Source organism: Bos indicus, chromosome 8 (assembly GCF_029378745.1).
Source record: "Bos indicus isolate NIAB-ARS_2022 breed Sahiwal x Tharparkar chromosome 8, NIAB-ARS_B.indTharparkar_mat_pri_1.0, whole genome shotgun sequence".
Classification (NCBI taxonomy): Eukaryota; Metazoa; Chordata; class Mammalia; order Artiodactyla; family Bovidae; genus Bos; species Bos indicus.
In genome coordinates this window covers 38,921,781-38,939,911 of record NC_091767.1, presented here as the reverse complement: position 1 = coordinate 38,939,911, position 18,131 = coordinate 38,921,781, and the positions used below count along the sequence as shown (strand labels likewise).

The following is an 18,131-nucleotide window of genomic DNA, read 5'->3' as shown; positions in this document are numbered from 1 at the left end:
ATCTGGGAAAACTACATTAGTCTTGAAGCCTTTGCATTATATTCTCTGTTTGAGATTTTTTTCATTTTTGAATCCTACAAGTTATACAGATTTTAGATGAGCCTGAGGACTGGCTTGTGGTTGCAGATTCTCAGGGGAGCTTCTTTATTTTCCATTCAATACCATGGGCAAAAACAGGAAAGTGCTTCTTGCTGTTTTTTTCACCTTCTATGTGGTAGAGTTTATTTCTCACTCTCCCTTGAATATGACATTGTATTCTCAGCATTACATGGGTATCTTCTATTCCCCGTCTTGACCAAGCTCTGAGTTTTATCTTCTGTTCCTCGTATGTTGAGAGTCATCATAGGTGAAAGTCAGGTCTCTAGGTTTTGGCAGAAAAATTCAGGGCAACAGCAGTTTGTACACTCACTTACCTCCCAGTGTTTTTTAATATTTTGAAATATTTAAGTATTCTGTTTAACATTTTACTTGTTGCAGTGTGGAGAGTCATTCCAGCTATCAAATTTGCTATATTGCCAGAAATAGAAATTAGTTCCTTAAGTTTTTATCACTCTTATTGCATAGCTTTTAAAGGTTGCTTTTTTTTTCTTATTTCCTAAAGAATTTTTGCTGCAGCTGGCAAGAACAGGGTGTTGTGTATTTTGATTGTGTTTTCTAACCCTTTTATCTGTTTCTTTTTTATCCATACTGTTGATGTGATGTCCAGTGCGATAACCACATATGGTCATTTAAATGAAACTAAAAGAAAATCAAAATGTTTCTTAGTTGCCTCAGTCAGTTTAGTCGCTCAGTCAGTTTAGTCGCTCAGTCGCGTCTGACTCTTTGCGACCCCGTGGACTGCAGCACGCCAGGCTTCCCAGTCCATCACAACTTTCCGGAGATTGCTCAAGTTCATATCCATCGAGTTGGCAGTGCCATCCAGCCATCTCATCTTCCATCTTCCCCTTCTCCTCCTGCCTTCACTCTTTCCCAACATCAGGGTCTTTACCAATAAATCATTTCTTCACATCAGGTGGCCCAAATATTGGAGCTTCAGCATCAGTCCTTCCAATGATATTCAGGACTGATTTCCTTTAGGATTGACTGGTTTGGTCTCCTTGCAGTCCAAGGGACTCTCAAGAAAAACATCAATTCTTCAGCGCTCACGTTTCTTTATGGTCCAACTCTCACATCCATACATGATCACTGGAATAACCATAGCTTTGACTAGACAGACCTTTGTCATCGAAGTAGTGTTTCTGCTTTTTAATATGCTGTCTAGGTTGGTCATAGCTTTTCTTCCAAGGAGCAATCGTCCTTTAATTTCATGGCTGCAGTCACCATCTGCAAAGATTTTGGAGCCCAAGACAATGAAGTCTGTCACTATTTCCAGTTCCCCATCTATTTGCCATGAAGTGATGTGACTGGATACCATGATCTTCATTTTTTGAATGTTGAGTTTTAAGCCAGCTTTTTCACTCTCCTCTTTCACTTTCATCAAGAAGCTCTTTAGTTCCTCTTCATTTTCTGCCATGAGGATGGTGTCATCTGCATATCTGAGGTTATTCTGTTTCTCCCAGCAGTGTTGATTTCAGCTTGTGCCTCATCCAGCCCAGCATCTCACATGATTTTCTTCATATAAGTTAAATAAGTAGGGTGGCAATATGCAGCCTATATGTACTTCTTTCTCAATTTGGAACCAGTCCATTGTTCCATGGCTGGTTCTAACAGTTGCTTCTTGACCTGCATACAGATTTCTCAGGAGGCAGGTAAGGTGGTCTGGTATTCCCATCTCTAAGAATTTTCCACAGTTTGTTGTGATCCATACAGACAAAGGCTTTAGTCAGTAAAGCAGAAGTATATGTTTTTCTGGAACTTTCTTGTATTTCTGTGATCAATGGATATTGGCAGTTTGATTTTTGGTTCCTCTGCCTTTTTGAAATCCAGCTTGAACATCTGGATGTTCTTGGTTCACATACTATTGAAGCCTCACTGGGCGAATTTTGAGCATTACTTGCTAGCCTGTGAGATGAGTGCAATTATACAGTAGTTTGGCATTGCCTTTCTTGGGATTGGAATGAACACTGACCTTTTCCTGTCCTGTGGCCACAGCTGAGTTTTCCAGATATGCTGGCATGTTGAGTGCAGCACTTTAAAAGCATCACTGTTTAGGATTTGAACTAGCTCAATTGGAATTCCATCACCTTCACTAGCTTTGTTCATAGTGATGCTTCCTAAGGCCTACTTGACTTCACATTCCAGGATGTCTGGTTCTAGGTGAGTGATCACATCATCGTGATTATCTGGGTCATGAAGATCTTTTGTGTATTGTTGCCACCTCTTCTTAGTATCTTCTGCTTCTGTTAGGTCAATACCATTTCTGTCCTTTATTGTGCCCATCATTGCATGAAATGTTCCTGTGGTATCTCTAATTTTCTTGAAGAAATCTCTAGTCTTTCCCATTCTATTGTTTTCCTCTTTCTTTGCAGTGATCACTGAGGAAGGCTTTCTTATCTCTCATTGCTATTTTTTTGAACTCTGCATTCAGATGGTTATATCTGTCCTTTTCTCCTTTGCCTTTTGCTTCTCTTCTTTTCACAGCTATCTGTAAGACCTCCTCAGAGAGCCATTTTGCCTTTTTGCATTTCTTTTTCTTGGGGATGGTCTTGATCACTGCCTCCTGTACAATGTTTGAACTTCCATCCATAGTTCTTCAGGCACTCCGTCTGTCAGATCTAATCCCTTGAATCTATTTGTCACTGCCACTGTATAATCGTAAGGGATTTGATTTAGGGATTCATTTAAACCTGAATGACTTAGTGGTTTTTATTACTTTCTTCAATAAGGAGTTCATGATCTGAGCTACAGTCAGCTCCCCATCTTGTTTTTGCTTAGCTTCTCCATCTTTGGCTGCGAAGAATATAATCAGTCTGTTTTTGGTATTGGCCTTCTGGTGATGTCCATGTGTAGAGTTATCTCTTGTGTTGTTGGAAGAAGGTGTGTGCTGTGACCAGCGTGTTCTCTTGACAAAACTCTGTTAGCCTTTGCCCTGCTTCATTCTGTACTCCAAGGTCAAACTTGCCTGTTACTCCAGGTTATCTCTTGACTTCCTACTTTTGCACTCCAGTCTCCTATGATGAAAAGGACATCTTTTATTTTTTTGGTGTTAGTTCTAAAAGCTCTTGTAGGTCATCATAGAACCATTCAGCTTCACCTTCTTTGGGATTAGTGATTTGGGGGCATAGATTTGGATTACTATGAAATCTCAGTTGCCTCTTTACACCTAAATGTTAAATAGCCTGATGCAGCTTAGTGGCTGTCTGTTAGACCAAGCAAATATAGAATATTTACATCATTTCAGGAAGTTCTGTTGATCCCTTCTGTTGATCGTTTGACAACACTGTACTGAATTTTTCAGGTTGTTTCCTTTTCTCAGGTTCTTGGAATGCCATTTCTCCCTTTAGTTATCTGCTAATTCCTGCTCTTGTGGTCTTTGTTATGGGAGAGGGCTGCCCTTTTGGATTATGTAACTTTTGGCTATACAGCTGCTTAAAATGTTGGGAGACTTGTGTTGTCCTGCCTCTTGAACAGACATAAGCGTCTATGTTTCTTCTGGCTTCACTGGCTGATTTTTACAGGTGGCAGCACATCAGGAATCCTTACATGATCATCAGCTTCCATTCTGATTCTCAGACTCATGTTGCCCTGAAACCCCTTTTTTGTCTTTGTATAAGGACCCCCAACTCCCTAGTCACACCTAGGTCCCATTCCAACCTTCTGTCCCTATATTTCCAACTATTTTTGCCTCATCACTTCCCAGTCTTCACACCTGCTGCTGCTAAGTCCCTTCAGTTGTGTCCGACTCTGTGCAACCCCATAGACGGCAGCCCACCAGGCTCCCCCATCCCTGGGATTCTCCAGGCAAGAACACTGGAGTGGGTTGCCATTTCCTTCTCCAATGCAGAAAAGTGAAAAGTGAAAGTCAATATTGAAAGTGAAGTCGCTCAGTCGTACCTGACGCTTAGCGACCCCATGGACTGCAGCCTACCAGGCTCCTCCATCCGTGGGATTTTCCAGGCAAGAGTACTGGAGTGGGGTGCCATTGCCTTCTCTGACTCTTCACACCTAGGCTGCCTTAATTCAAGCACTAACCAGTCTCACTTTTGGTTTTTTTCTTCTGGCTCCTGGAGATCATCCTTTCTGTCTTGCAAATTCAACTGTAACAGCAAGTTTGGGGATTATTTTTTACATTTTTCTCATTATGCAAATTATCACAATCTTAAGTTTACGGTAGGTTACCAGCTAGATAAATTTTTTGTATTCCTGCCACTTGAAAATTAGGTTAACCATCATTACTATTTTATTGTACATCTATGTACCTAGATTTTTTTAACATGTGTACAATGCTTGGAAAATACGTACATATGTGTGTATGTAGATATATATATACAGATATATATGTTTACTTGGGATAATAGGAATACTGTTTATAAGCTAAAACACTAGCAGCTTTTTGTGATAGTAAATACACATCTAAACCTTTTTTTTTTTCCTTGCACATGGAATTGCTTTCGTTTTATAAGCCTTGATTTGAGTTTGTATTTTTTTCTTGGTTTGGATTTAAATTTCTCTCCTAAGTGTATAAAGTATACTAATAAGATATGATGTTGCTTAGACATGTTCCCATTTTTATATACATAAATACCAGTTACTCATATACCTGAATTATGGTGGGAAATGGTAATGTGAGGATTCAAACATAGGCAGAGGGAAAAAGTTTTACTCTGTTAACCAAGCCTGTCTTTTGTAGGCTAATATCTGTATACCACCCCTTTGCAGCAGATATATTTACAACAAAAATTTATTAATACTGCAGATGTAAAGAACTGTAATTGTAAAGAAGGTCATACAGATCTTGTTGAATTCCTGATGGGAAATGCTGGTATGTTTCATTTAACTCTGCAGTAAAGAAACTTGGATTTTACTATGCAATGAAATTTTCCGCTTTAGTAATTATATATAGGGTTAGAAGACATATTATTAGTTAAAAGAAGATGTAAGCATCTATAGTGCCAAAGCTGGAGTTTACCTACTTAATCCTAACATAAGGTTAAACTTCAATTTGCTTTAATTTGACTCCCTTTGATATTACTGAAAAAACATGGAGATCATGGCAAAATATTTTATATTTTGAAACACCTCATACTTTGTAGAGTACTTTGATATTGTATTGAATTATTCAAGGGAAATATTATTCCCATCTTAGAGAAACTGATTTTCCCAAAGCCAAAGAGTTTTTAAGACCACACAGTTGTATCAATAGTTATTTAAGCTAATAGCAGCAAGAAATGGTTCTGGGTTCTTACGAATCACTTGGGTACAGAGTTTGTTCTGCTTAAATCAGGCCCAGGCTGATGATCATACTAATTTTAAATAGCCCTAAATGAACTGAATTCATCTCACTGAAGCAGACATGCCTTTTTGCTTGTTTCAAGTTGAAGATAGAGGCTGTAAAAAGTACTAAGTATGAAGCAGTCATTTATCCTTAACTCTTCTGTGGTTTCTTAACAGACATTTGGAACAAAACAGGAGCTGTTAAGTTGGTCAGGTGGTCTCCTGACAATAGTGTTGTAATAGTGACCTGGGAATATGGAGGCCTTTCTTTATGGAGTGTATTTGGAGCCCAGCTGATTTGTACACTTGGAGGAGATTTTGCGTGAGTCATTAAAGAAATTTTGGACAAAATAACTCCATTTTCTCTGAGACAATACACACACACACATGCATGCACTTTGTCATACAGCTCACAGTTTGCCTTATTTGACACTTACCCCAAAACAGTTTATAAGGTTCAGAATTAATTTATTCAGAATGTATCAATTCCTCGTACATCCATCCTCTTTCAGTTGATTGTTCATTCAATAAAAATGCATTTGTTTATCGAACCCCTGTTGTATATGTGATAAATGTTTGATTCAAGGCTAAATCACACATGAATCTGTTCAAGTAGCTTATTATCTAATAAGAGCTGTAAACTATATATATAAGTAGCTAGTAGGAAGTGAAAAATTACATTATCTCATTGAGTTAGTATAGGTTCTCTGTGGGTTGACAGAAGTGGGTTAATATCTCTGCCCGTTTCATATACTACGCTGAACTTTAGTTCTGACGTAATGAACACACCTGCCCAAACTGCATGACCCTGTCAAGAAATTATTTAGTACCTGAAAGACTGTATCTCAGTGACATACCTAGGTACATTGACCAGGAGTCTCATATTTCACACAGTATTGGGTATTTCTCTTTCAAAGGAAAAAAATCATTTTAAAAAAAATTAAAGCTAAATGTTGTATGCAATTAGAAGATTCTTTTTAATTTTCTGTTCTGTTTCAGCTATAGGTCAGATGGTACCAAAAAAGATCCCCTTAAAATCAACTCTATGGTAAGTTCTTTCTATAAAATATTGATACAATGTGAAAAACTTGTTTTTTTTCTTCCTGTTTTTCCCTCATACTGACCTAATAAAATTAAAAAAGCTCTTCTCCAAAATGAGAAGAAAGTCTAGGGGGGTATTTTATTTATGCAGAATTGGAGCAGTGCTCTGTTGAGAATCTGCAAGAGGGTGTGAGCAACAAAAGTCACCTGAATCTTTTCAAGGTTCCCACTAGGGTAGCTTTTTGCATAATTTTTTTTTTTTTGGTCACTCAGGGGCCAGTCTTACATTGCATATTTTCTTGGTCCCTTTCCTTATTTATTCAAAGGTTTGGTGACGAAGGAGTCCTAAGTTAAATTTAAGTGTAGATATTAACGTCTACACTAAAGCAGAAACTTTAACTGGTTAACGCCCAGATTATTTTATCTTGAACCTCCCTGCTTTTTGCCAGTCCCACCTACATATCCTTAGTGTCAAACCTCAGGGTTGCCAGATCCCAAGGGTGTCCTGTGTGATGCCCTGAGCGGATGAACCAGACCTGCGCCTGGGTTTGTTTTCCCTCAGCTAGTGGCCTAAGGAGCCTGAGATAATCGCCCTCCCATTATTATGTATTATTAGCTATTATTATTACCTGTGCTGTTATCCGGGCTTCCCTGGTGGCTCAGATGGTAAAGAATCCGCCTACAAAGTGGGAGACCTGGGTTCTATCCATAGGTCAGGAAGATCCCTTAGAGGAAGGCATGGCAACCCACTCCAGTATTCTCGCCTGGAGAATTCCATAGACAGAAGAGCCTGGCTGGCTACAGTTCATAGAGTCACAAAAAGTCAGACACAACTAACCACACAGCACAGGAGGACATGCTATTATCTGAGTATGAGAAGTTGCAAGGTAAACGGAGTAATGATGCTGCTGATGCTGATAAGGCTCTGAGAACTCTGGAATAGTTGCACTTGTTCTCAAAAGGAAGTCCCACACCGACTTCTTCCACTCCAAAATCAGTTTATGCCCCAGGCACCTCATCATGTGTATGAGTCTTCACTTAAACCCCAAAAGAAAACTTGGACCTTCTTGGAGAAATATCATACGCCATCCCTTATATGAGAAATCTAAAAAGAAATGATACAAATGAACTTATTTACAAAATAAAAACAGACTTACAGACTTTGAGAAGAAACTTATGGTTGCCAGGAGGGAAGGATGGAGAGAAGGGATAGCTAGGGAGTTGGAGATCAACATGTACACACTGTTATATTTGATATGGATAACCAACAAAGTCCTAAGTCCTACTGTACAGCACTCTGCTCAATGTTATATGGCAGTCTAGATGGAAGGGGAATTTGAGAGAGAATGGATGCATGTATACGTGTGCCTGAGTCCTTTGATGTCCACCTGAAACTATCACAACACTGGTGATAAGCTATGCCTGCATGCTCAGAAAAGAAAAAAAAAGCTCTTCTAGTCTCATGAGACTCTTCTTAAACAGTTCTTGCTTTAATAAAAGCGTTATCTTTAACAGTCTGTTTTTAACAGGCTATCTAATTTTCAGTGTTTGATTTTTATTTTGTTTTGATGTGTCCAATAAGCCCTGTCGTCTCTGTGAACACAGTGACTGTTCAGATCAGGCGTTTGTTTTTCCAAAACAACCTGCATTTCTTATGTGACTCAGCACCCACTTCCCATAGCCTCCTTTCTTTTAATGTGAAGTGTTCATTGGGTCTTTTTCCTGGAGGACATGTACATTATTTGAGCATATTTTAAACTTTTCCGTAGACTTAAAAGAATTGTAGTCCTTGTTGTAATAGTATTTTTACCATCAGTTTTCAACAGCTTCTGTAGAAAGCAGTGAGGTATAACTACCCTTGTCCTTACATAAAAACATTTTCTTACTATAGCCCTCTCCATACCATCTTTGTGAAATTAGTGGCTGTGAGGCTTAGGCTTATCACTACCTTTCTCTCTTGCTCCACAGAGGAAGGCATTTTCTGATCATGGGTTTCTCAAAGAATTTAAACCACCATGGTTGCCTTGAAACCATGGGCTTCCCAACCTTTCATCACCAAGGATCCCATTTGATGGCTCTACACACCTTCATACTTGTAATTTTCAAACACCGTTTCTGTGACTGCCAATCAGTGCTTCTGAATGGTGTGCAACAACTGGTGTTACCAGCCTCACTAAGCTGATATTTTAATCACAAACTAAGAATCTTAGCATTTTAGTTAACTTGTGCAACTGAAACTTCTCATGGGAAAGCAGAACTTCTGAAATTTTGCAACAATTCATGGACCTCTCCTCCCCTCATTAGTATTTTCTTGGCCTTGCAGGTTAGGAATTAATACTCTTCCCATGATTTTTTTTTTAAGTGATTTTAATAATCATGAAATCTAATTATAGAATATTAAAATTGACTGGGCCTGGTTAATTTCTTTGAGCGCTCTCATTTTATAAAGGAAGAAACTTAAACCCTGTGAAACCAAATAGTTTGGCCAAGGTAGTACAACAAAATGGTAGCCAAGCTGCAGTGGAAACCCTAGTCTCATAGTCGCCAGTCCATTGTTCTTTGTTCTGTACAAGATTGTATCTGTTTTGGTGCTTGTTTGTCAAGCTTCAGCTATGTAATGTGGATCTTGTCTTTCTGAGGAAGTTCTTTGTATTTGAGAGGCAGTTAAATTCATAGAGAAGTTGCAGATAGCAGTAGGCATTTCTTAGGATTTCTAGCTAGGATTAGTATGTAGTGTTTTCACTATTCTAGGTGGAGAGCAATGATGGTTTCTACTGGCGATCTAAGATGTAGTAGATGGAGGTATATGATTCTTGTCTGTGGTGTTTGTCATGGTATCTCCAGCCTTCAGAAGTAATTAATAATGCTTATTGTTGGTTATTTAAGAATTTAAATATTTAAAGCCAGGAAAAAATAACAAATTTTCTATTGCTTTGATTTCCCCCCTCTTCTTTTTCTCCCCGACCTCTTTCCCTAAGAGCTGGGGTGCTGAAGGCTATCACCTCTGGGTAATCAGTGGATTTGGTTCTCAAAATACTGAAAATGAGTCTGACTCCAAGAGTATAGTTAAACAGCCTGGTATTCTACTGTTTCAGTTTATCAAGAGTGCACTCACTGTAAACCCTTGTATGGTAAGTTTATTTAATTAAAACTCTGTTTGGTTTTGTTTTTAATGGCTTTGATGTAGAATATCAGACACAGATATGTCCTTATGACACAGATAATATTGCATGTACTCCTAAAATTGGCATATGATCTTCTTTTGTATATTTTCTATGATTATTAGGTTTCTTTTTAATTTATATTAAATAATACCCCCAAATTTTATTTCTGAGCAGGATTAGCTTTTGGAGGGGGTAGGCCGCAGGATCTTAGTTCCCTGACCAGGGGTCAGACCTGCGCCCTCTGCAGTAGATGCACTGAGTTGTAACCACTGGACCACCACGGAAGTCCCATGCTTTTTTTTTTTTTTAAGTAGGATCATAAGCAACTTGAGAAAAAACAGTGTTTACAGATTTACTTGAATAAAATTTAGTGTTAATAACATTTCCCAAAGTGTGTTCCACCAGGCACAATTTGTGAGAAATATAAATAGTAATTACATAGAATAAGAAAATGTTCTGTTGTCTTGTGTGAAATAAAGGAGTTAAAGCTGTAGAAATTTCTTTAGCATAGTAATCTAGTCTTTAATACACTAATGTGCATCGTAAAAGTCCAGGAGTTGGTGTATAAAAAGCAATATTTCCCAAGCTTACTTACCTATGAATTTTTAAGGAAGACCTGCAAGAAAATAAGCCTTAGAATCCTGCTTTGGGAAACACTGCCCCAAATTATAACATAAATTCATGTTTATCAGTCTGAAATAAGATATTAATACGCTATTTATGCATAAGAATAGTATGTGTTACATGATAGAAATGCATATCTTAGTATCTGCCATCAATGGGTTTTTAAATATATGGTGCAACCAGTTTCTAATTAAAATTTACAACACACTGAGAAAGAATGAAAGTACTGTGGATCTCAGACCTTATTACTGTAGTTGAATAATAAGAAAAACAAGGGTAGAGGATTTCTTCCTCTGGTCCCTCATCCAAAATAATAATATAAAAGCACCCCAAGTTTTATGTCAAGATGATATTTGGACTACAATGGGAACATGAGGGGTCGGGATGCTGATCTATCTAATTTACAAAAAATAGTGAGTGAATAATCTGCCTACATTTGAAAACACAGGCCTTTCACAGAAGTAGAAACTTTTTGTCTAAATGTCTTCAGAGCCTGGCACATCCCTTGGTACTAACCAAGCATTCACCAAGCAGTTATTGAATTGTTTGAACCAGGCTGTAGGCTACTCTTCCTCCTCCCCATGATTTAAAAGATCCTCCAGAATCCAGTTATCCCTGTGTCTAATCCACTCCTTGCCATGTGGGCACATCGGTGAGCATGTACACAAAGTGACCAGACATCTTTTCTTATCATCGTTCATGAGATACTTTATATAAAACTACTTTGTAAACTGTAGACATTGAGTAGTTTTATTCAGTTTTCAGATGGAAAATCTCTCATAGCATTGCCATTTTGAAGTAGTTATGAAAGATACTTCTATAGCAGTTGTAACCCTGGGCATGGGCATGTTTTGGAATCTATATGATAAAACAAACTTTAATAAAGATTATTTTACACTGGGAAGAAATCCTTAAAATGTTGCCTGTTAGTCTTAAATGTAACAGGGTGAGCACTTTTTATGTAGTCTTGTCCTCTGTGAGGAAAATCAATGCTGAAATGTATGGTATATTCCCAGCAATAAAACTAAATTGACATTTTACTTACTTTCCCCCACCTTACTTGTTTTTATTTGCTTTCCTTCCCTCTGCTTCCTTTTCCCTCATCTAGAGTAACCAAGAGCAAGTGTTGCTTCAGGGGGAGGATCGATTGTACTTGAACTGTGGAGAGGCCTCACAGAGCCAGAATCCCAGGAGTTCTTCAGCTCACTCTGATCACAGAACCCGTCGGGAAAAGAGCCCATTTGCAGGTGGTGGTTTAGAGTCTCAGAGTTTAAGCACTTTACTTGGTCATCGGCATTGGCATGTAGTACAGGTAAGTCTTCAGATGCTGTTGACTAGTGACTTAGTCCTTGCTAAGATAGCACCTAAAACAGATTTTTAAGTAATTCATTTGCTGAGGAACTTTCTAACCTTTTTTGACTGTCACGTCTCTCTTCTGCTTTTCTGTGCTCTTGTCCTCTTGTCTTCTCCTTTCTTTCCCCCAGTCCATTAGTAAGTGAATAGTTTGAAAAACTAGAAGTTTATGCTTTGCCCTTTTACTGTGCAGGACTGTCAGCCTTCTTTTGGTATAAATTTAGCTCTAGATTTGCAGAGGCAGAAGTGTGGTAATTTCATGAAAAGTGACACTGTCAATTAGTCCCCTGTCCAGATGATCTTGTAGTCCTAATGGGTACACATTGAGGTTAATTGCCTGACTTTGGACCCAAGTTGAAGACTTGTGATTAGTCTAGAACATTATTGTTAATAATTTTATTATTACTTGGTCTTGCTCCAGATTATTTACTCATTCTGATGTAACTTTCAAATTAGTGGTTTCTTTTAGTAATTCTGATAAATTGACATTTAATATAGAAATTACTTCTGAGTTTTGAAAACAAAATTAATTTGGACAAGTTAGTAAACTGAAGTTTCTTGAAAGAAACTTTCATACATATTTGAGTCCTAAGTGTTTTCTTCCCAGTTTTGTCACCAAAATGTCTTAGATACATCAGAGTCTACTCTTGAGTTAGTTTCTTTTAGTCATTGTCTATTTTCACAATTCTTTGTCTTCTACATTCTATACTTTTACCTAGCTTACTTCACCGCCCATGTTATTTTCAGTTGACTTTGAGTGAAGATAATGAGAGATAGAAGAATGGTCTCTGTGTGAAAAATTAAAGGAAGAATATCTCCTACATTGACATGTGGTATACACTAAAAGAAAATGTATTTAACTTACATTCATAAATTCATAAAATCAAACAATGTGCATACCATTTTATAATTAGTAACAGTTATTAAATAAAACTGCATCAGCTACTTCCTTGACTAAAATTTTCCACTGCTCCCTTCTCTCCTATAGCCATTTCTCTGCTATTTTCATTCCCCCATACTTTGAACTATTCATTCTACACTGACCTAGCATGAATGCCAGTTCTGCCTAGCCAGGTCTGTGTTGCCAGAGAGCCAAGTAGAGCAGAGGATCGAAGAAGGTAGGTCTGGAACTCAAAAATCCATCAGGCAATAACAAAAATGGAATTTCCTTCCAGCTCAAAAATTCAGTGATTCTGTGATTCATAGCCATCTATGAAGTATCCTGTGTTAGAAGCATATAACACTGCTTTTACAACTTCAGACAAATAGGTACTAGCAATATTCTTCTGTCATTCTGTTCTTTAGATATCTAAAGTACTCAGAAAGATAAACTTAACTCTAGCTTTACCTAATGGTTTCCATTTCCTTAAAGCTAATAAAAATAATGCTAGAGTTGTTGTATTCCCCCCAAATTAAGTTATAATGGACTCATAGAATTTTTAGAGCTGGAAGGACCTTAGCAATCATGTAGTCCAACTAGATTTTATACATGAGGAAATTGAAGCTCAGGGAAGTTAGGTGACTTGCCCAAGGTCACACAGCAGAATAGTGGCAGACTTGATCCTTACCATGATACAAATTAAGGGAATAATAGAACCTATCTTAAAACCTAGGTACTAAATGTTGAAGCATATGATATACTGCTGACTTAGATCTATTAATAAAACCTAGCATGTGCCTACTTGGCATTGTTTTTACTTTGAGTTGCCCTAAGCTTTGTTTGCTGGTAATCCAGCCACAAGAGTCAATGCAGTGTTTTGGTGGTGTGTGTTTGGTAGTGTGGTTTTACAGTGTCTATATAATGTTAATACTTTACCTTCCAGACATTTTAGCCTTTAGTAAGTATTCCCTGAAGAAACATGGGTGCCTGTTTAATTCCGCCTTCAGCACATACTCTTGTCCAGGAGAGTGCCTGCATCCTCCATCAAAGTGGCTTTGTTTGTGTGATTAGTACTTTGTATGCTTCTTGTACAGCTTAGAGTTCATCAGATGAGCTCAACTAATCCTGCTTGCTCTGTCTGTTCCCCATCTAGACTACTAGGTTTTTTGTTTGTTTGTTTAAGCTTTCTACCTTATACTCATTAGTTTCCTGGTCAGAAGATTCTATGTTAATTATGTTTTCTCCTTTAACAAAAATAACACAGATGCATACTTGTCAGAAGCAGGGTCATGTATCAGGCACTTTGTTAAGTCAACAAAGAGGATTGTAAAGGCTATTTAATTTATAAATGATTTGCTCTCATTCCTACAATGTGAATCAAATGTTCCGGGTATTTGGCACAGATCAGATCTCCTAGGATGATGGTTTTCACAATCTCACCAGATACAGACAGAAGTAAATCTGAGGAGGAGACAGGGTTTTAGCAGAATGACTTTAAAGGGAAAAAGGTAGATGTAGGTTCTACAAGAGATGGAAAAATCCTAAGATGTTAAGAGTAGAGATTCTGTAGCTTAGCACTGGGTTTCCCAGTAGTGTGACATGACTTTTTATGCACTGAGTATGCAGTCCTGACCTGAGTTTCTTCATCATCCATTAGCCACCTCTTTTCTTAGTTTTGCCATTTTCTGTTCTCAGTATTAGGGGTGGAACTCAAAGTTCAGGTAATATGTAGATCTCCTAGGGAAAATAAAAGTTTTTGTTCTTATTTCATAGCATCTTTAAGACATAAAACTGTATAAATAAAGCTTCAATGTAAGTTTTGAAAGCAAACCATTTACCATTTGTGGCATCTCATACACTTTTGGAGGATAGAAGAATAAATTGTTTTCTCTTAGAGATATTCATCAGAATGTGATCAAATGATAAGATTTAACCGTGGTTCCTATGATTGGAAACTCTTCGTGTTGGAATCCATTTTGGCTGTGAGATTTCACTTCCCACTTTACACACTCACACATTTCATAAATACTAAGAAATACCAAGGTTTGGGGGAAGTAGGGGCATTTTTGGTTTTTTGGTTGCTTGTTTTTTTCAGTGTCTTGGGTGCTAGCTCAGTTATACTCCAGGAACATCCTTCTTCAAGTGACTATTTTTATTTTCTTCATTCAAAAAAAGAATTTCACTTATATCCCCCTACAAAACTACTTTCAGATTTTACTTTGCCACCTGATCGTTACCTCAGATTACCATTATTCTGCACTAATTTCACCCATCATAATGAATTTTACTAGTTGGCCTGAATGGTACAGCATATCTGTTAAGATACAAGTTAAGCATTCTTCAAGTATATCTGTCACTTAATTCTCTAAGGTAGGCATCCACACATAAGCAGTTCTGGGGTTAAGAACTTCCTAATGTACTAAAAGCTATTAATTTATTTAGATTTTAGGTTGACTAACTGGATAATAAGTGAAGTCTAACAAAAATAGTTTTATGAATAAATTTTATCAAGATTAATACAGATGTTTTCAGCAGGTTTTCTGGAGGTTTTTTTTTTTTTGCTTGACTTTGGTTTCATCTTCACATTACACAAAGAAGCTTATTGGATTTGATTGCATTTACTTGGCTTTTTCATTTGGCTCTCCTTTTTTAAATATGTAATAATTTTTCTTTGAGTAAAAGGAAAATAAATGAATTGAAGGTTCAGTAGTTATTCCAGGAACAGAAGATTTTTCCTTTGTTCTGTTGTTCTGTTAATTTTCACCCTTCATTCACCATGTGCTCATGAAACTATTTAATCAGCAGACTAAGAGAGAGGTCACAGTCTCAATAAAGCTAGACTTGGCTTAATTTGCATTGATATCTCACAGAGGATTTTTTAAGTTTAAAATTCTCATTAGAGTAATAAAATGATACCATGTACAAAAATGAGACAGACAGCATGGAAAGATACATCTATTGCTGATGTTGCAGATGAAGAGTTCATATCTGTAATATATTAAAAGTCTTGCAGGTGAATAAATAGCCGTGACTTATGCACACTTTTATGTGTACATGGCTGTTTAGAGACAGAATAAAAACTAATCAGTTGTTTCCCCTGAGCAGTGATGTAAGAGAAGAATTTCAGTTTGTACTTTGTGTACTTTTATATTGTTTAAAATTTATAAGCATGCATTGCTTTTTTAATCAGAAAAATATAAAAATAAGAAAGTACTATTTAAAAAAAAAAAACAAACTCTTGCTGAGGCTCTGATTTTATTAGATAAGATTTTAGGGATGGTTCATATCAGCAAAACCAGACTGTTCATCTACACAGTTCTTGGCTACCATTGTAGATGCTTCTCTAAATATCTTTTGTCATTCTGTTATTGATTGAGTGTTTAATATTTAAAACAAACAAACAAAAACAGTATAGAGAAAAAAGAGGAAAGCCTGATGTCTAGAAATACATAATGAAATGGATAAGACAGGCGATATGCAATATTGGCTGCTAGTAATACTCAATTATTTGGGAGCACTTTAAACATTACAGGAAAATTAATCTCATATTATGATGCTAATGCTTTACATTTAAATATAGTAAACATTTCAAAAGTCTTACAAACTGATATATTATTTCCTAGATTTCCAGCACCTATCTAGAGAGCAATTGGCCTATACGGGTGAGTTATTTGTTACTTGGTTGGTGTTAACTTTCATTGAATGGCATGTGCTGCAAGAGGTATTCTGGGGATTGAGCCTTTCAGTGGGTGCATTGATAAAAGTTTCAATACTTGATTCCTTGTACATTGTTAGTGTAAATCTATAATTTTGTTAAATATAATTTAAATATGATTTTTGAATTTAGCATTTTACATTTAATTCACTTCGCAAATGTTTATTAATAGTCTGCCATCCTGACATAATCCTTAGTTCTTTATGTCTAAATAAAAAATTCAAGGAAGAGATCTTAATTTTTTTTAATTCAGTTTTCAGCTATTGATAAGCTTGGCCAGAATATTGCTGTTGTTGGCAAGTTTGGTTTTGCACATTACTCTTTACTCACCAAAAAATGGAAGCTTTTTGGAAACATTACCCAGGTTAGTCTTTGAGATTAAAAACCTATTTGTCAAAGTGTGGGAGAACTACAATATGAATTAAGTATAGAGTAAACCACTGTTTACTTACTAAAAAGTAAAATCAAAACATTACAAAATGACTAAATTATGTCCAAGGGTCAGTTCTGATAAGGTACTTGGTATTTGATAATGGATTTTGTATTGAGATAGTTGTTCAGTCACTAAATTGTGTCCAAGTCTTTGCAACCCCTTGGACTGCAGCATGCCAGGCCTCCCTGTCCCTTACCATCACCTGGAGTTGCCCAAGTTCATGTCTGTTGAGATAGTTAATTTTTAATTCTTGTTAATCAGATGCTAATCCTGTAATTGAGAATTTACTCTTCCATTTCAGGTAGAGTTCATCAGATATGATTGGAATAAATCTCCACAAAATTTGAGGTCATTCCCTGCTTGTCTGTGTACAATATAAACATCTGGGTAGCGTACAAACATGCGTTTGGGTTTTGCAAGAATCAAATAGGAGGAAAAGAAAAGGAAGTTGACATTTACGAGGTGCCTACTGGAGAAGGCAATGGCACCCCACTCAAGTACTCCTGCCTGGAAAATCCCATGGACAGAGGAGCCTGGTGGGCTGCATGCAGTCCATGGGGTTGCTAAGAGTCAGACATGACTGAGCGACTTCACTTTACCTTCTCACTTCCATGCATCGGAGAAGGAAATGGCAACCCACTCCAGTGTTCTTGCCTGGAGAATCCCAGGGACAGGAGAGCCTGGTGGGCTGCCGTCTATGCGGTCACACAGAGTTGGACACGACTGAAGTGACTTAGCAGCAGCAGCAGGTGCCTACTATGTACCAGGCACTTTTCATGTATCTCACTGATCTTAATAACAACCCAGTGAGGGCACTACTATTACCATTTTATATAGGATTCAGAGTCAGGCAGCTGATAAATGATAAAGCCAGAATGTAAACCAAGATGTACTGAATGTGGAATAATGATGCTACATGGTTCCCAGTTACTTTCAATGATGTATTTTCTGCCTTACAGAAATACACATTTTTTTTTTCAAAAATAGGATCTGAATCATTATTAATAAAGGCCCTCAAGTAACACTTAATGTTGTGGGGCGGGAGGAATAGAGAGTAGAGCAGAAATAATTAGAGCTTTCATTGTCTGATTAGGAATATTTTACAAATGTATTACTGTCAGGAATAAATGTAAATGTTTTTTATTTTTTTTAAGGAGCAGAATATGATTGTGACAGGTGGCTTAGCCTGGTGGAATGATTTTATTGTCCTTGCATGTTATAACATAAGTGATCGTCAAGAAGAGGTATGTTTTTGTTCTCTCAGAAGTAATAAATTTTTATATTTTAAAGATATTAAGCATTATTTAAGGACTTTGCAGATGGCTCAGACAGTAAATAATCTGCCTGCCAAAGATCCCCTGGAGAAGAAATTGACAACCCACTCCAATACTCTTACCTGGAAATCGCATGGACAGAGGCAGGCTACAGTCCGTGGGGTCACAAAGAGTTAGACACAACTGAGTGACTAACAATTTTCACTTTCACAGCATTGTTTGATCTGTATAAAAATAACCTACTGAAAATGAATGAGACATTTTCCTTTTAATC

General features: G+C 37.1%; 1 protein-coding gene across 8 annotated transcripts in view; it reads left to right on the top strand.

The window, feature by feature from the left end:
• Window positions 1-18,131, top strand: part of RIC1 (RIC1 homolog, RAB6A GEF complex partner 1) — a 163,997-nt gene that overhangs the window by 100,915 nt on the left and 44,951 nt on the right. For 6 of the 8 annotated variants that reach the window (XM_070794215.1, XM_070794213.1, XM_070794214.1 and 3 more), the window contains 8 exons: window positions 4,856-4,921; window positions 5,551-5,695; window positions 6,373-6,421; window positions 9,393-9,545; window positions 11,311-11,514; window positions 16,059-16,097; window positions 16,404-16,514; window positions 17,738-17,827. In XM_070794215.1, the coding sequence (XP_070650316.1) occupies window positions 4,856-4,921; window positions 5,551-5,695; window positions 6,373-6,421; window positions 9,393-9,545; window positions 11,311-11,514; window positions 16,059-16,097; window positions 16,404-16,514; window positions 17,738-17,827 (857 nt within the window). The remainder of the gene's footprint in view (window positions 1-4,855; window positions 4,922-5,550; window positions 5,696-6,372; window positions 6,422-9,392; window positions 9,546-11,310; window positions 11,515-16,058; window positions 16,098-16,403; window positions 16,515-17,737; window positions 17,828-18,131) is intronic. The other 2 variants (XM_019965981.2, XM_019965980.2) reach the window with 1 other exon arrangement.